Genomic DNA, 15,253 nt, shown 5'->3' with positions numbered 1-15,253 from the left:
TCTTTGTTGGCTTTCCTCACCATTATATCCAAGAGACCTCCAGACACTGCTGGAATTCATCCCTGTATTCCCCTGTGAGGCAGCAAACTACCCTACTTGTCGATAGAGAGCCAAAGCTCAGAGTCTGGCTTCCTCTCAGGGTTACACAGAAATTTTGTGGCTGAGCTGCAAAGGGGATTTGGGTCTCTTCGATGAACTGGCCTGACTTCTCTTTATCTGACCTGTTGCTCTCTTGCTTGGTGCATTTTGCTTCACTGAAGTGCATTAAAACTTGAAGGGGAACCAGGACTAGCAAAGTCTTTTTAAATGGAGGCTGTCAGGAAAGCTGGATCTCTGCTGGCCTTCTTCAGCTGTTCTTACAGTGTTCAGAGTGCATTAGCATCTGACAGGAGAGTAATGAGGATGCCTCAATGCAACTTTGCCACTAGCAAAAATTCTAAAAAAATTTCAGACTGGAGATCTCAGTACATACAGAGTGTGTGGGGGGGTGTGTGGGTAGGCATGTAACACACAAGTACTTCCATTTCATAGGAAACTCCACAGCATGCAGTCACCCTGAACATTCATGACATTAAGCGACAGGACCTGGTATATATGCAAAGCATTGCAAAATTCAGAAGCGTGGGAGGAGAACTCCGAAAGTTTTTGTGTTAGTGGAGCATACCCGGTCTGTCACTTCCACACGCAGGTTTAGTAGAGCTACAGCTGCATGACCGGTTTTCCCTGTATGTGTCTGCTCTTACCATTGAGGAATCTTTTCCAGGTGAAAACTGAGGACTCGTTTATTTGTCCATTATCTCTGGCTGCAGCCCACGAGGGCCATGTGTGCGCTGCACATAAGCAGTCCATCAGTGGAGCACGTGTACTGCAGTATGACAAGTGCAAGATGCACTTGCTTACTGTGAATCTGCAGGTTGTGTATACAACACATGCTTATATTTCTGTCCAGGAAATCCCAGATAGAAATGTGGGAGCCCAACATATGACAGAATTCCTGTGTTTCCTGAGTTTATAAGCAACTTAATCCAGATGTTATAGCAACATTCTTCTGCTTGTAGGTGTGCCATGCAGAACTTCAAGTAGGAACTTGTTTTCAAGCAATAAACAGGAGGATTCAGTTACAGATTCTTGAAGCACAAAACCTTCCAGTTTCATCTACACCACTGTCTTCAAGTAAGTTAATCAGCTGTTTTATGCCTCCTGTCTAAAAGCATTTGTAACAGGTAGATTGTTGCTCAAATGGGTTGGCAATTCATAACATTCCTTACAAACCTCAGACTAAGATATTGTGCAGTAGATTTCCATCGCCAAGGCTTGTTTCCACAGATGTCTTACTTGATTACTTTTTGTTTGGTTTGAAGCTATGTGTTTATGTATTTTGGAAGATTTTTATTCCAGTATTAATCCTGACATATAAGAGCATTAGCTTGCACTTGCTGTTTGGATACTGTGTTAATCAATTCAATATTATTGAACATGGTCTGTTTGTGTGACTAGTCAGGAAAGCTATTGTACAGTTCTTTTGGCCAGACTTTTGGGAAATTACTGCAATCTGAACCATACATGTGGATCTTGTCTGTTCCTTTTGGGTGTGTTTGTGAGTAACCCTTTGTGTGCTATGCCCTTTTCCCTCCCTTTTGTGCTAGATTTCTTTGTGAAAGTTGGAATGTTTAGTACAGAAGGGATGATCTATAAGAAGAAGACTCGTCTTCTGAAGTCAACTAATGGCCAAGTGAAATGGGGAGAAATGATGATTTTTCCAGTTAGCCAAGCTGAACAAGGAATTAGCTTTCTCATCAAGCTCTACAGCAGAAGCTCAGTGAGAAGAAAACACTTCCTAGGACAGGTTGGTTTCTGCAAACTGGCATGATATCCTTTACTTAAAATTCAGTTCCACAGGTTTCTTGGTATGAGTTTTAAAATACTTTAAGGTGGCATATAGCAAAATAGTAAAGTCTAATAAACTCTTCTGGATGCAACCCAGGAAAGAATAGTAGTGCACTCTTAAATATGCATAAACATCAGAATGGGAGTTGACATTTGAGTTTTCTTTTAAAAAGAAATCCTTAAGTCTTTTTTGTGTGGAGTATTACTATGTGAAAGATTCCTTCCTACAGACGATCTCCTCCTTGCCTCTAGGCTTTCTAAAGAGAACAAACATAGCACTCACAGGAGCTCCACAACCTACAATGTACTGTACAGAAGAGGGGTGTGCTGGCTTACCATACCAGTACACTTACAAACAGGTGTATGTAAAAGGAAGTATCAATAGCTACAATATCAGACTGCCTTCCTGGGTAAAACAATGCCAAAATCAGCACATTATTCTAAATATGTATGTTCAAGTGATAACATACGTGACCAAATATAAAATAATTGTTTAGTTGAATGATTTTCTTTCCTCTCTCTCTTTTTTTTTTTTTTTTAAACAGCTGGAACTTCAGTAGTATCTCTTTAAAAGCATTTGTGTGATCATATTTATTTAACACAGTAAAGCTTGGTAGTCTGGTCTCTTTTTATTCTCTCTGTCCTCTTCCCCTGTTTGTTCTAATTTACCATCATTCTGTCTCTTCTTTCTCTCCTTTTCTTCTTGGTATAGTGAGCCACAGCTGTTCTTAATGCTTTGTGCTTTTGCAGACCCAGCTAAATTTAGTAGCAGAATTTTAATATATGCATAAATGAGTTACGTAGGATTGATTTTGAGACACCAACTTAATGTCTCTTGTGAGGTGAAGGACTATGCTATCCTTAAGTACAGAAAATGGTACTGTCCCGTTCTGGTGATGTTTCTTGTGCCTGCTGAAGACATGCAGTTATAGGAGATGCTGATGTGCTATAGCAGTGATGTGCCAGCAAGAGCTATGTGAAGTGTTTCCATTTTATGGAGCCTCATGTCACACATGTTCCATCTTTCAGTGATTCCTGTTGGTGGAATTGGATTTGGAATACGAAAAGGAAAAAAGAAAAAATGTTCCTTTTAGCAGTGCTACCTTGGGGTGAAAATAACTGGGTATGATTTTGCAGTCACTTAGCAATATGTGAGGTCATCTCAATCTGACGAGTTACATTTAATCATGGATCTTATTTTTAGGGGGAGGAAATGAGCTACTTCTGCTCCTCAGAGGTTATTTGGAAAAGGTTGTTTCAGCTCATGCAGGCAGACATTGCCACATAACACATGAAGACATAAAATATGGCTCAGGGAAAAATGTACTTTGAGCAATTGGCTGGGTAGCTGGAAAAAGATGAATATAGCTGGATCTATTAACTTTATTCTTCAGAGAATGATGTTTAATTGGATGCTGTTCTAAGCAGACAATACTTAGATTAGTCTGCTTTTACAGGCATGTCTTTAATCATGAGCAATATGTATATTGAATCTCTGTGGATGAAACATCAGCTGTCTGTGGTATTCTGGAAGACATTATTCTCACTTCTTGAGGACTCATGCCTCAGCAGTGTAGGCTAAATGTACTTTACGGTGAAGGTTTCTCAGAAGTCTTAAAAGGACTCTTCTTGGAAGACTTGAGGAAATAGAGTCCTGTAAATAAAGATACCTACTTACATAAGCAGAATTCTTTTGGCAATGGGGGCTGGTGATAATGTTCCAGGGGAAAACTTCCTACTTGTACCTCATTTCCTCATTTAATGGCCACTATCCCTTACTTGAACAACGAGAAGAATCGGACTCTTACTGCATGACTATGTGTGGTATGGGCATGTTAGTAACCTCTCTGGAATGCAGGTTTGGCCATGTCTCTTGGAGTGTGCAATTTTAAATGCTTATGAAAATGCTGGAGAGCTAGGTCGGGATGCCAAATGGCTTGCAGCCAACTGGAGTTTGAATGCATAGAGCCATCTCTGGCCCTGATGAGCCCTTGACCCCAGCACGTGCATTTGAATGGAGCAGGGAATGCTTGACTTAAAACATCTTATTAAGTAGAGAAATGTTAGTATGTAGTGAGTTCTCTAAACTATTTTAGAGGCTAAATTTAAACCCAGACTCCCTGTGTTCCCAGCTGAAAGCCAAAATATGTTAGTCCTAACAGAACTGTGTTTGTTACTATTATGCTTTGGTCACAGTCTACACGCTGTATCTCGTTCTACACTTCCATGGCATTTATTTGGAACTAATAAAGGCTGGGCCTCTGTGTTCTATCACGTAAACTCAATTTTATTTTTCTTTTTGTTTTTTACTGCAGATCTGGATAAGTTCTGATAGCAGTAACAGTGAAGCAGTAGAGCAGTGGAAAGATACTATTGCCAACCCTGAAAAAGTTGTTGTTAAATGGTACACCATTGGTCCATCTTGAAGACTGGAGGTGAAACTCAGGACTGATTTTTCTACAAAGATAGTCCTATGCTGTTAAAATAGTATAAATAAAAAGAAAAAGATGGTCTACACAACTTCATCAGAAGTTCTCCACTGCATCACACCTCCATGGTAACAGAAAATTCAGTTTCAGCAAGAGAAATACTGGCTAAATATTATTAAGAAAAAGACGTAGGAACTGGGCAAAGTGATCATTTGATTTTAAAAAATCCACCTTGAAAAATGTATTTTTACCCCTTTCAGGCTCCATAAGAGCACAGAAATCCAATCTTGGAGAGAAGCAGCTTGAATCAGCATTTTCTTCACTAGTCACTGACATCATCCTCATCTGCAATCTTGTCTTTGGCAGACTCCAAAGTCCATGGGAATAAGTTGGTCTGTGGCTTGATCCTAGGTACCTCTGAGCCTCTGGGGTTACACCTGTGTGGCCACCATTTATCAGAGGAACGTGTGCCTGAGCAAGTGGGAAAGCAATGGCAGTAGGAGAAGGCATAAGGGGATCGACACAATAAGGCAGTAGCCAAAGGCTTTTCTAATCTCCATCTTTGAAGATGGAGATGTTCGGTACCCTGATGTGCCTGTAGCTTGGGTTTTCCCCCATCCTTCTCTCTAAATGGAAGGATTGAAAGAGAATGGTTTCTCTGACTAACTGTAATCTGCGCAAGTGGGGTCCTCCAGACTTGCTCTGTTTGGGTGAATTCTGGTTGGAATCAGTAGAATAACACAAAGAGGCAACGGCCCTGCCTAGGATCAGGGCCGATATTTTTAGATAAACTACTTTCTTAAAAAGAATTCTTATATGTAAACCACATACTATCTAATCAACAATGTTCTAGCATTTGCTTACATTGCTAAAACCCAGACTAACATGTATGAAGGAGTAAGCAAATATTTACTGACATAAGTGCTTTTTGATATTAATTAAAATGCAGCTCAGTAAGGGACTCAGACTTTGTTTAAAAGATGGGCTACTACTGCAGAAGTATTTGTTACATGTCTAGGATACTGAAAAATTATGTGTGGGAGTATATTTTTTCTTGTTTATAGCAAGAAAAAATTACCATATTTTTATTGCAAATTATATTTTTCCTACAAAATCCTAAGATTATTTTTCTATTAGTCCCCATATTTTCAGGGGTTTATTCACAGTTATTTTTAAGGTGGGAAAATGCCATGTATATAATCTTTGCACTACTGGATTTAAAAAATATACATATTCCATTAAATCCACTGCTTGCACATTTACTGTTGGCTGTCTGGACTGTACAAATATGTATGTTCATATAGGTGCTGAATAATTGTTTGAATGGGATCCAAGTTATAAAAAAGATACATCTGACATGAACTATAGTGGCAGTGAGAGCACTTGCTGCTGGAAGGCAAAGGAACAGTGGGGAGCAGAGAAAACACTGTAACAGGATTGTATTTAAGCACAGAGCTCAGAGCATCTTTATTTTAACTTTTTTGACTTTGAGAGTCAAGAAAAAATGGAGTCTCTTATTTTTTTTAATCAGCTGATAATTGAAGCTTTTAGAACTTCAACGATCCAGATTGTTGTTGAAATTTAGTATTTCGAAAATGGGCAAACAAAAGGATTTTCCTAGGTTCTTACACATTCTGCTTGTTGATCAGTTTTTATAAATGAACTGAAAAAGTTTTTGCATGTTACTCAGAGAACAAACATCAGTTCTAGCTCTTACTGACACTCTATGCAAAGCTCGCAGTAGGCACAGAGGGTCTTGACTGACAGTGTTAACTCCCAGCCAGTTCCAACACTTGGGATGAGCCTGGCCTGCTGGGTAAAATGAAAAAAGGAACTGGACTGAGCTGATATTCTTGGAGTACCTTACTTGAATGCGTGGATCTCTTTTACACATTGTGGCTGAATTGCAGTAAACAAAAGTGCAAGCTAACATTTCCTTATGCAGAATGCTGCTCTATTTGAAAAAGAGGATGGGAATATCCCGATGTTTTGGAGGTTCGATTACCATGGCAGTGGTTCTACAGATACTGTGTAAAATGGACTTTTAGGGCTGTTTTAAGACACATAGCCTTTTAAAGGCCTAATTAGTAATGTCTTCTTTTCCTATGTTAATATTTAATCTATGTGTTTATAATAAAAGTTATGAACAGAAAATACTCCTTTTTTTTTTTCCCATTGTTTATACCAATGTTCACCAGCATCTCAAAATGAAGTTCAAGTCCTACCTTTTTCTCTGAGAAAATTCCAACTAAGGAACTATATTTCACGTAGTGTTACATGTAGGGGAGCTGGCTGCTAACACACTGAAGAGATATATGCAGCCTCTCTTTGCAAGGTGCACGCAGGTACTAGAGCACTCTGGAGAACGTACTCTGGGGCACTGCTTCATCCTGTGCTCATTCCGGGGCTTTGGGGTTTTCTGCATTTGTCTGTGCATTCAGGTAAGAATTCAATGAATTCTTAATAGCTGGCTCAAGACACTGTGCTTTTTTTTTTTTTTCCTACTAAATTGGATCATTTAAGCTGCTTGTTGCCCAGATTTGTTCCTCAATTTGTCCAGAACACTACAGTGTTCTTGAGGAAACTGTATTTCAGGTTTAGAAAGCAGAAAGTCCTTTATTTGTCTCACCACACAAGATTTGGCTCTGCTGACTCAATGCACACGCCATTACTGAGAGCATGGCAGTGGAGCATTGGGATGTCCATCTCTGCGTGCGCTCCAGCTTTGTTGTATGGAGCGCGGTGGAGAGGGAAACAGGCAATACTTGGCTGCAAGATGATGAGGAAAACAAACATGTTGCACTATATATTTTGGCTTTTTTTTTTTTTTTTTTTAATACTGCTGTGTCCTACTTGTGTCCTAATTACTGACTCCCTAGATTCTGGGAGGAAGCCAGGAATTCTGTTTGCTTTCACTACTGAGGAAAATCAGCTAAGGATGGAGAGGGACCTGCCCAGCTCAAGAACCAAAAAGTGCCCATTCATTGCATCAGCATTTACCTTGCAAGTAGACCAAAGCTGTGCTTCAAACAACCCATCACCTGAAATAATAGTCCAGTCTTCATAATAATGCCTGTTTTGGTGCTTCTGAGGATGCCTGCCAGGTAAAGGGGTTGTCCAGAGGAGTGCTTACAGTGGGTTGGAAAATGAAACTCTTTTGGAGGATGGGGGCTGCCATTATGTGAGGTTATCTGTATAAGAGGTGCAGAGAATGTACGGGAATGGAAAATGGCTGGAAGGAGAAGTCTCAAGTGCACGTTGAGAAGACACTGGGGTGCATGCACACTGACACTCTTGAACAGAATTGTGAAAAATCGAAGATAATTTGTGGTGTAGTACAATCAACCAGTTAGATAAACTTACTAGCTGTCACATAAAGCATTTTTCATTGATGATTCAGTGGGTCTAGAGCTTATCAGTATGGTTGTTATGTTAGACAGCAGTCCTGAAGGAAAAAAATGAAGCAAGGGGATACCTGCATGTTCCTAGCACCAGTCCCAGGGCACAACTGGCTTTAAATTGGGGTGTTCCAGCAGATGTTATTTCAATTTGAATGTCTTAAAAGGCCAGTTAGAAATCACCTGGGATGTCTTGCTTTGGAAGTGCAGAATATTTTGCTTTACTGCTTAGTGACTGCCTCACTATAAATGCATGTGAGACTTTAGCTCCTCTAAATTCAGCTCCTGGCTTATTTGAGACTAAGGCAGTTTTCCAGAAAAGGGAAATAATACATCATTTGAAGTCCAATCTACAACATAAATTAGCAAGGAACTTTATGTACTCCAGGATACATGCAAGAAGGAAAAAAGGTGTCTCGGAGCACTCTTCTAATGGTGACAGCTGTATGTTGTCCCTCTAATGCATGCTCAGCCACTATTTTGATAGTTACATCCAAGTTTAATGTCACTGAAAATACTGTTATGAAAGCTGTTTTGTCAGTTCACTTAATTTGTAGATAAAAGGCACACATGGTATATAGTCGGATTTGCTGTTGCTTCTATTTAGTGACTCACTCAGCTTCCTAACATAACAATTTTGATGAAAGCAGCAGAGGTTCAGAAGCTGCACCAGTTTTATTTCAATCAGCTCCAAAATGGATGTAAGTGAACTGGCAGAACAGTTATGATCTTATATTAAACGTTATTCATACAGAGATCTGTGCATGCTTAGAAACCAACCATAGACTAAACTTAATCAGATTTTCCAGAATGTGTGTATATAGTTGCACTGGTTAATCAAACAATTCTGGTTTAAGTTTATTTATTTATGATTAATAGCATTCTGTATGTAAACGAGGCCAACAAATTTATTTTTCAAGTCTTTACATCTCAATGGCACAGCATGGCATTCCTTTTAAGGAAAAAATATGTAAGATTCTACCTCAAAAGCTGAGTGGGCGAACAGTTTGTAAACCACATTATCATAAAACATTACATGGAAAATAATTGTATTTGAGTATGCAATCTTCTGTGATCACAATATAAATAGGGCCATGTTGCTAAATCCATTAGACATCCCTGATTTGTTCTTTTATTGGCAAGACATTTGTAAAAAACAAAAGGTAATGTTGTAAGCATTCAATTAAGCACATATGCTGCTTGACTTGAAAACTGTCTGCCCCATGGAGGTTGCTTTTTGAGTTACGAATTGATTTTGCAGCCAAAGCATAAAGTTGTCTAGAAAGTGGGAGCAGGGTTGTCCCACTTCTTGCTTTCATCCTGCCAACATATGTATGACATGGGAGGCAGGCTGAGTAGTTGTGGACAGCTTGGTGTAAATCATTCTGGACATGATATACCCCCCCTTGTTTTTCCAGTTTCTGCTGTAAAATTACATCACCATGTAAATACAGCCCTGTACATGATCTCATGCTTGGTGCATGGAAAAAGCCATCACAAAATCAGCACCATGTTCCACAAACACTGCTCCAGCAGATTTACATTTTCTCTAGCACCGAGGGACACGCTATCTCGCAATCTAAGGCAAAACTCCCATTGCGTTCAGCAGAAGCAACCAGTCTTCAAAGCTGTTTTAGTTATTTCAGCATTGATGGTGTTTATCTAACAAAAGGTTGCACACAGCTTAATTTTTTAAATATTTTTAAAATAGATAAAAATCTGTTCATAGTGATGTTTCCGTAGAAACTGAATTTCATTGGAAGTGGATCTGCATCTCTTAAACATAATGCAATTCTTTTCATAGATTTCAGTGGCTTTGAAACAATCTTCTGTGCTGATTTTTTTCCCCCATATTTCTGACTGTGCAACTTTTTCCTTCCTTTTATTTGCTTGTAGACTGCTCTTCTCCCTCAGCATAAACAAGTCTTTAAATGATGACTGCTTTTTGCAATTAACTTTCTGCTTTTCTAGTAATGTTTCCCACTTCTTTATCTAGTATTGGGACCAGCATTATGCATGTCCTACTTTAGATGTTTAAAGAACTCCCTACAAGGAGGCAGCTCTCAATCCTAGGCTTTGGATCATGTCTGATGCTCTGTGTTTCTGAGCTACCTTTGCTTGCATCTTTGATGGTGTAGTTCTTACGGAGCTCCCTGAATTTCTGTGTTGTCTACTACCATTAAATACAACAATGGGACAAATCTGTTGTAACTTCTTGTTGTGTACCTGGGTATCTTCACTTGCCTTTCTCATCCTCCAAAAATTACCTTAGGAAATTATTTTGGGTGATGCGAAGAAGCAAGCTGTTTGTGCTTCTGGCCTTCGAGGACAGTGTGGTTGTTGGACTGCCGTTACCTGTGCTGTGAGGCAAAGAGGAAGGCTCAAGGAAGAGTCATAAAAAGCTGCACCTCCAGGTGGAGGGAGGCTTGCACCTCCTGTATATATGATCTGGGAAATGCTGCTTAGCCTGGGGACTGGAATGCCTTGCCAGATGCCCCAAGGGAGGGGTCATCATATTGTACTTTTTATGCTTATCTAACTAAATAGGGAAATTTTCCATAGGAGGAATGGTATGGTTCACAGATTTCTATGAAGCACAGCACTGACTGAAAGATCTTGGCAGTCTTTGAAAAAAAAAAAAAGTCATAGGAATGTACTTGTTAGTTTTAAATATAGCCAAGCTTTGTCACTTCTCACAGGAGAGGAGTGAATTCTTAGTCTGTGATACGTAGCAGAAGAAGAAAATGCATGTACACCCAAACCAGGGCTGGGTCTCCTCTGCAATGGTATTCTTAGTCCTTCAAACACTGAGGTGGAACCATACACGCTTATCTGCCCCTCTTCCTGCAGTAAGGACAGGTTGGGTGAGGGATTGTTAAGGGCAGGGAGTGAAGGAGGTAGAATAAAAGCAGTGCTTTTGTTTTGAAAAACATTGTTTTTCAAAGCAATGTAACATGCCTGTAACTATTGACAAAGCTCTTATTTGACGTGACTTTAGATGATTACGCATTTAGATATTTGCATAGGTTCTTTCAGTGCCTCCCTGGCATAAGACTGAATTAAGTGCTTTAATTCTGCTGTGTTCATTGACCTTTGAGCTCTAGACTAATTATGCCTGATTTTCTATGGATTCTTCCCTTGTGGTTGATTGACTTTGGTGTGCAAATTGGGGTAGACCTTCTTGAGTCTTTTTGCTGCACATCAGGTAGTTACAGAGGTTCTCTCCCAGATAGATTCTCTGATTTCTAGGAAGAGCTCATTACAGCTATTCCTTCACCTGGGAAACTGGGAGCTGGCTCTTCCTTGTCTACCTGAATGTTGTTGGGTTTTCTTGAAACCTTTGAAAACAGAATTATCTGTGACATCTCTGCTATCAGTCAAATTCGGCTGCAGTGACTAATGGACTAAAAAAATTATTGTGGGCCTTGGAGAGAATGAGAGAAAAGATGCTATGCTGCTTCAGGACCCTGGGGCTCAGCTGTGTTTTCCTCTGTTCTGCCATAGGCCAGGGAAGCTTTTCAGATTGTTGCTGATCATAATTCCAGCATAGTTCTCAAGGCAGCTCAAGCAGTTTCTCTGAAGATGCATTTGTTAAAGCATGGATATTTTGGAGCAGTATGCTATGGAGCTGGCTGCTTGCTGGGGTGTCACAGTAATGCAGTTTTAAAGATCTGGGTGAAGAGAATTTTGATGTACCTTGAAATTACCATTGACTAAAAGCAGAAGCAGAGGTTTAATTAGGGTTAGTATGAAGAAATGCTTTAAAGGCTTCATTTTTAGATAATAAAATAATGAGTAGCAGCAAACATCAAGTCCCCTTCTAATCTCCAGCATGTACATCTAATTAAGACTCCTTTAAAGCTCACAGGCAATAACAATGATTTTTTTAAGCCACTAGCCTTGCTACATTTAACTCGGCGCTGAGATTGAAAAGTCCCATGTTCCACGGGCAGAGTGCTGACTGGCAGCTACAAACTGTCCTAAACCTTAGGAGCAGGATCTGAGATTTCTAATCATTGTTTTCAGATCTACCCTGTGACTTGTGCAATGGAATCAGCTTAGTTTCAGGTAGTCTGGCTTGCTTTTGGAGCACATACCTTATTGAGAGTTGTGAGTATGTAGATCTAGACCTACTGCACAAACATGTCCAAAGAACTGGATGATTGAATGAGGACTCAAATCAAAAGTTTGAAGGGTTTTTTTTAAGAGCAGGACAGATGAGCCCAAGGAATTTTGGATGAAACTGCGACAGTGAAATCTGCATTTGTGATTAACATGACTGGCTCAAGCTGATAAACCCATGCGGGGGAAAAAAGTGGGTCAGAATGCCCATGAAAGAAAAGTAGGGAAAATTCGATAAATATAGAGAAAGGGCTGCAAAAATCAGGATTAATACACTCCCCTAATTTCAAAGGCAAGGAAGGAGAGTCTTGGCAATGTTAGGGGCACTTTAACCAAGCTCTTGTGCTAAGGTGAATTAGATCCTGGGAGTAGAACAGGATCTCTGAGGCTCTAGTTCTTTGCTGTGACTTGTTAGAATTTGCTGTCTCTCCACATTATGCATTTTGTTGACCAAATGCAGCCCTGCTGATTACCATTCTTTAGTGTAGACAAATTGCATTGTGTGTATAAATTAAAGCCTTAAGTGTGATGAATTCAAAAGCGTACCACAATGGGATTTCTGGTATTAACTCTGCATGTAATGCCAAAATTCATAGAGAAGGAAATGTAACCTCAGTGTGGATTCAGTATTCTCTGTCGCACAACACTGTTCCTTGCTGTGGGAGTAAAAATCCTACAAATACGGTTTTACAAAAATACAGCAGGTGCTGATATTCTCGTTGAACTGAGTGGTATTTATGGCATCAACTTGTTCTTGGCTACTTTATTTCATCAGCACTTTGTTCCCTTTTCCTGCCTGCACGTCTCGTAGTTGCCTAAGAGACAAAGCACAGTCAAACACATCCAGCTGTTTTACTTCCTTTAATCAGCCCCTGGAAGGTCATCAGAATGACAAGTTTCTCCTGCGTTTTAGAAACGTATGTCAAATCTGTTTGCAAATGTCCCTCTGTATGAACAGATCAAAGCACTAGCCTAGTCAACAAAAGCAACAAGCGTATTCACCATGCCAACTGCATCAACCCTTCAGCAGGAATTTTGGCAGAACAAGCCATGAATCCAACATTCAGGTGCAGATCCTCAGCTGCTGTAACATAAACTGGACTGCAGTGGTAGATCTGAGCCAGCTCATCTTAGCTGGAGGTCTGGACATGCAAGACACAGAAGCTACAGTCTTCTGCTAAAAAGTAAGAAGATTGTGACTGCTGCTGTTCATTCCTTGGAAAGCTTCAGTGGGCTGCACTGGGGTCCCAGAAGTAAGTGTTCAGGACTGGAAATACGCTTTTAGCAGCTCACGTGAAAATTGGAAAGAAGAACCCTCACCTATGATTGGGACTGATACAGATTTATTCTGCATGGCCTTTCATATCCCTGGAGATCCATGATTTGCTTTCTCAGTTTTAGTGTTTCCTGATTAAGATACAGCTCCATGATCAACTAATAAGCCTTATCCATTTCTATCTGTCTTATTAAATAGGATTCCTTGATGTGACAGGGAAGAGGGAGGTAGAGGGGAAGCATATTTAGTGTGATCCTTGTCAACACTCCAATAAGTTGCTTTAATATTTCTCTGAACTAATTGTCTGTGAGCTGCACGTGGGATGCCACTTTTACTCTAATAAAAAAGGTTAAGATACTGAACTCAGGAAAAAAAATGGACTAATTCAAGTCTTTGACACAGACACCGAGTTTGTTTCTTCATGTGATGCAATGAAGGTAATTCTTTCTTACCTCACAGAAGAGACCTAAATCAATAAATACATAAAATGTATTGCTTATTAATGACAATATGGTATTATATGTCCTTGCCTATGTTACTAAATACCTCAAAGAGTTAAAACAGCAATGATTTTTGCAGACATTCGGTTTTCTTCATCTGAGCTCCTGCATTTCTGACTTTGGGCAATGCAAATAAATTGGCCATATTTGCTTTGAGTGAGACTAAATTTCCTTTATGCAGTATTCAATAACTGGTTTTCTGTAGAGGATGTTTAATAACTTCTTTTGTTGACTGAATTTGATCTAAAATCTGAATTCTGGTTTCATTTTAATATTATGTTACTTGCTTATCTGCAGTACCCCAAATAAAAATTATATAGGTTGTCAGAAGCAAAGGTGGCAAAGCATTTACAGGAAGGGTAGATCTTGAACGATGCAGAACTGATGACTGAGCTGTAGTTCTAACAAGTTCAAATACAACCCTGGAAGTGGTTAAGTGTTTGAGGTTGTTCAACAGTCTTTGCAAAACAATGTGATGCTTTCAGTCCAACGGTGTCTCCTTCTCTCTGCAGAAGGTCTCTGCAGCTGTTAAAAGAAACAATGGGAAAGACAAGAATGAAATTAGGATTATTCTTCGACTGTGGGCCTTTTGAGTCAGGCTTGAGGAACACAGAGGCATCAAATGCTGAATTGCTGCTACCCATGCTGTGTAAATTTTGTGCTAAATCAAAGGACTTTGTTCTCCAGCTCTGTTGTCAGTCATGGGACTCAAATCATAGAATCATAGAGTGGTTTGGGTTGGAAGGGACCTTAAAGATCATCCAGCTCCAACCCCCCTGCCATGGGCAGGGACACCTTCCACTAGACCAGGTTGCTCAAAGCCCTGTCCAACCTGGCCTGGAACACTGCCAGGGAGGGGACAGCCACAACTTCTCTGGACAACCTGTTCCAGTGTCTCACCACCGTCACAGGAAAGAATTGCTTCCTTACATCTGATCTAAACCTACCCACTTTCAGTTTAAAACCATTACCCTTCGACCCATCACTACACTCCCTGATAAAGAGTCCCTCCCCATCTTTCCTGTAGGCCCCCTTTAAGTACTGGAAGGCTGCTATAAGGTCTCCCTGGAGCCTTCTCTTCTCCAGCCTGAACAAGCCCAACTCTCTCAGCCTGTTCCCATAGACAAGGTGCTCCAGCTCCCTGACCATCTTTGTTGCCTTCCTCTGGACTTGCTCAAGCAGGTCCATGTCCTTCTTACTCTGAGGGTGCCAGAGCCGGATGCAGTACTCCAGGTGGGGTCTCACAAGAGTGGAGTAGAGGGGGAGAATCCTCCTCTGCAGGGCTGCTCTCAATCCACTCATTGCCCAGCCTGTATTTGTGCTTGGGATTGCCTTGACCCCTGTGCAGGACCTTGCACTTGGCCTTGTTGAACTTCATATGGTTTGCATAGGCCCACCTCTTCAGCCTGTCCAGGTCCCTCTGGATGGCACATCCCTTCCCTCCAGCATGCCGACTGCACCACACAGCTTGGTGTTGTCATCAGACTTGCTGGGGGTGCACTCAGTCCCACTGCCCATGTTGCCAGCAAAAATGTTAAACAGCACCAGTCCCAATACTGACCCTGAGGAACAGCACTTGTCACTGGTCTCCACTTGGACATCAAACCATTGACCACAACTCTTTGAGTGTGACCATCTAGC

At 40.5% G+C, this 15,253-nt stretch overlaps 1 protein-coding gene across 3 annotated transcripts in view; it reads left to right on the top strand.

The window, feature by feature from the left end:
• The window catches only part of TC2N (tandem C2 domains, nuclear), a 33,899-nt gene extending 27,429 nt beyond the window's left edge, over positions 1–6,470 (top strand). For all 3 annotated transcript variants that reach the window (XM_074868621.1, XM_074868619.1, XM_074868620.1), the window contains exons 10-12: positions 1,059–1,173; positions 1,647–1,846; positions 4,203–6,470. In XM_074868621.1, the coding sequence (XP_074724722.1) occupies positions 1,059–1,173; positions 1,647–1,846; positions 4,203–4,313 (426 nt within the window). In that variant the 3' untranslated portion in view covers positions 4,314–6,470. The remainder of the gene's footprint in view (positions 1–1,058; positions 1,174–1,646; positions 1,847–4,202) is intronic.
• Positions 6,471–15,253: the final 8,783 nt, after the last annotated feature.

The sequence above is a fragment of the Strix uralensis genome, chromosome 4 (assembly GCF_047716275.1).
Source record: "Strix uralensis isolate ZFMK-TIS-50842 chromosome 4, bStrUra1, whole genome shotgun sequence".
In the NCBI taxonomy this organism is placed as follows: Eukaryota; Metazoa; Chordata; class Aves; order Strigiformes; family Strigidae; genus Strix; species Strix uralensis.
Note: the sequence above shows the minus strand (reverse complement) of the source record. Positions and strands in the feature narration are given on the sequence as shown.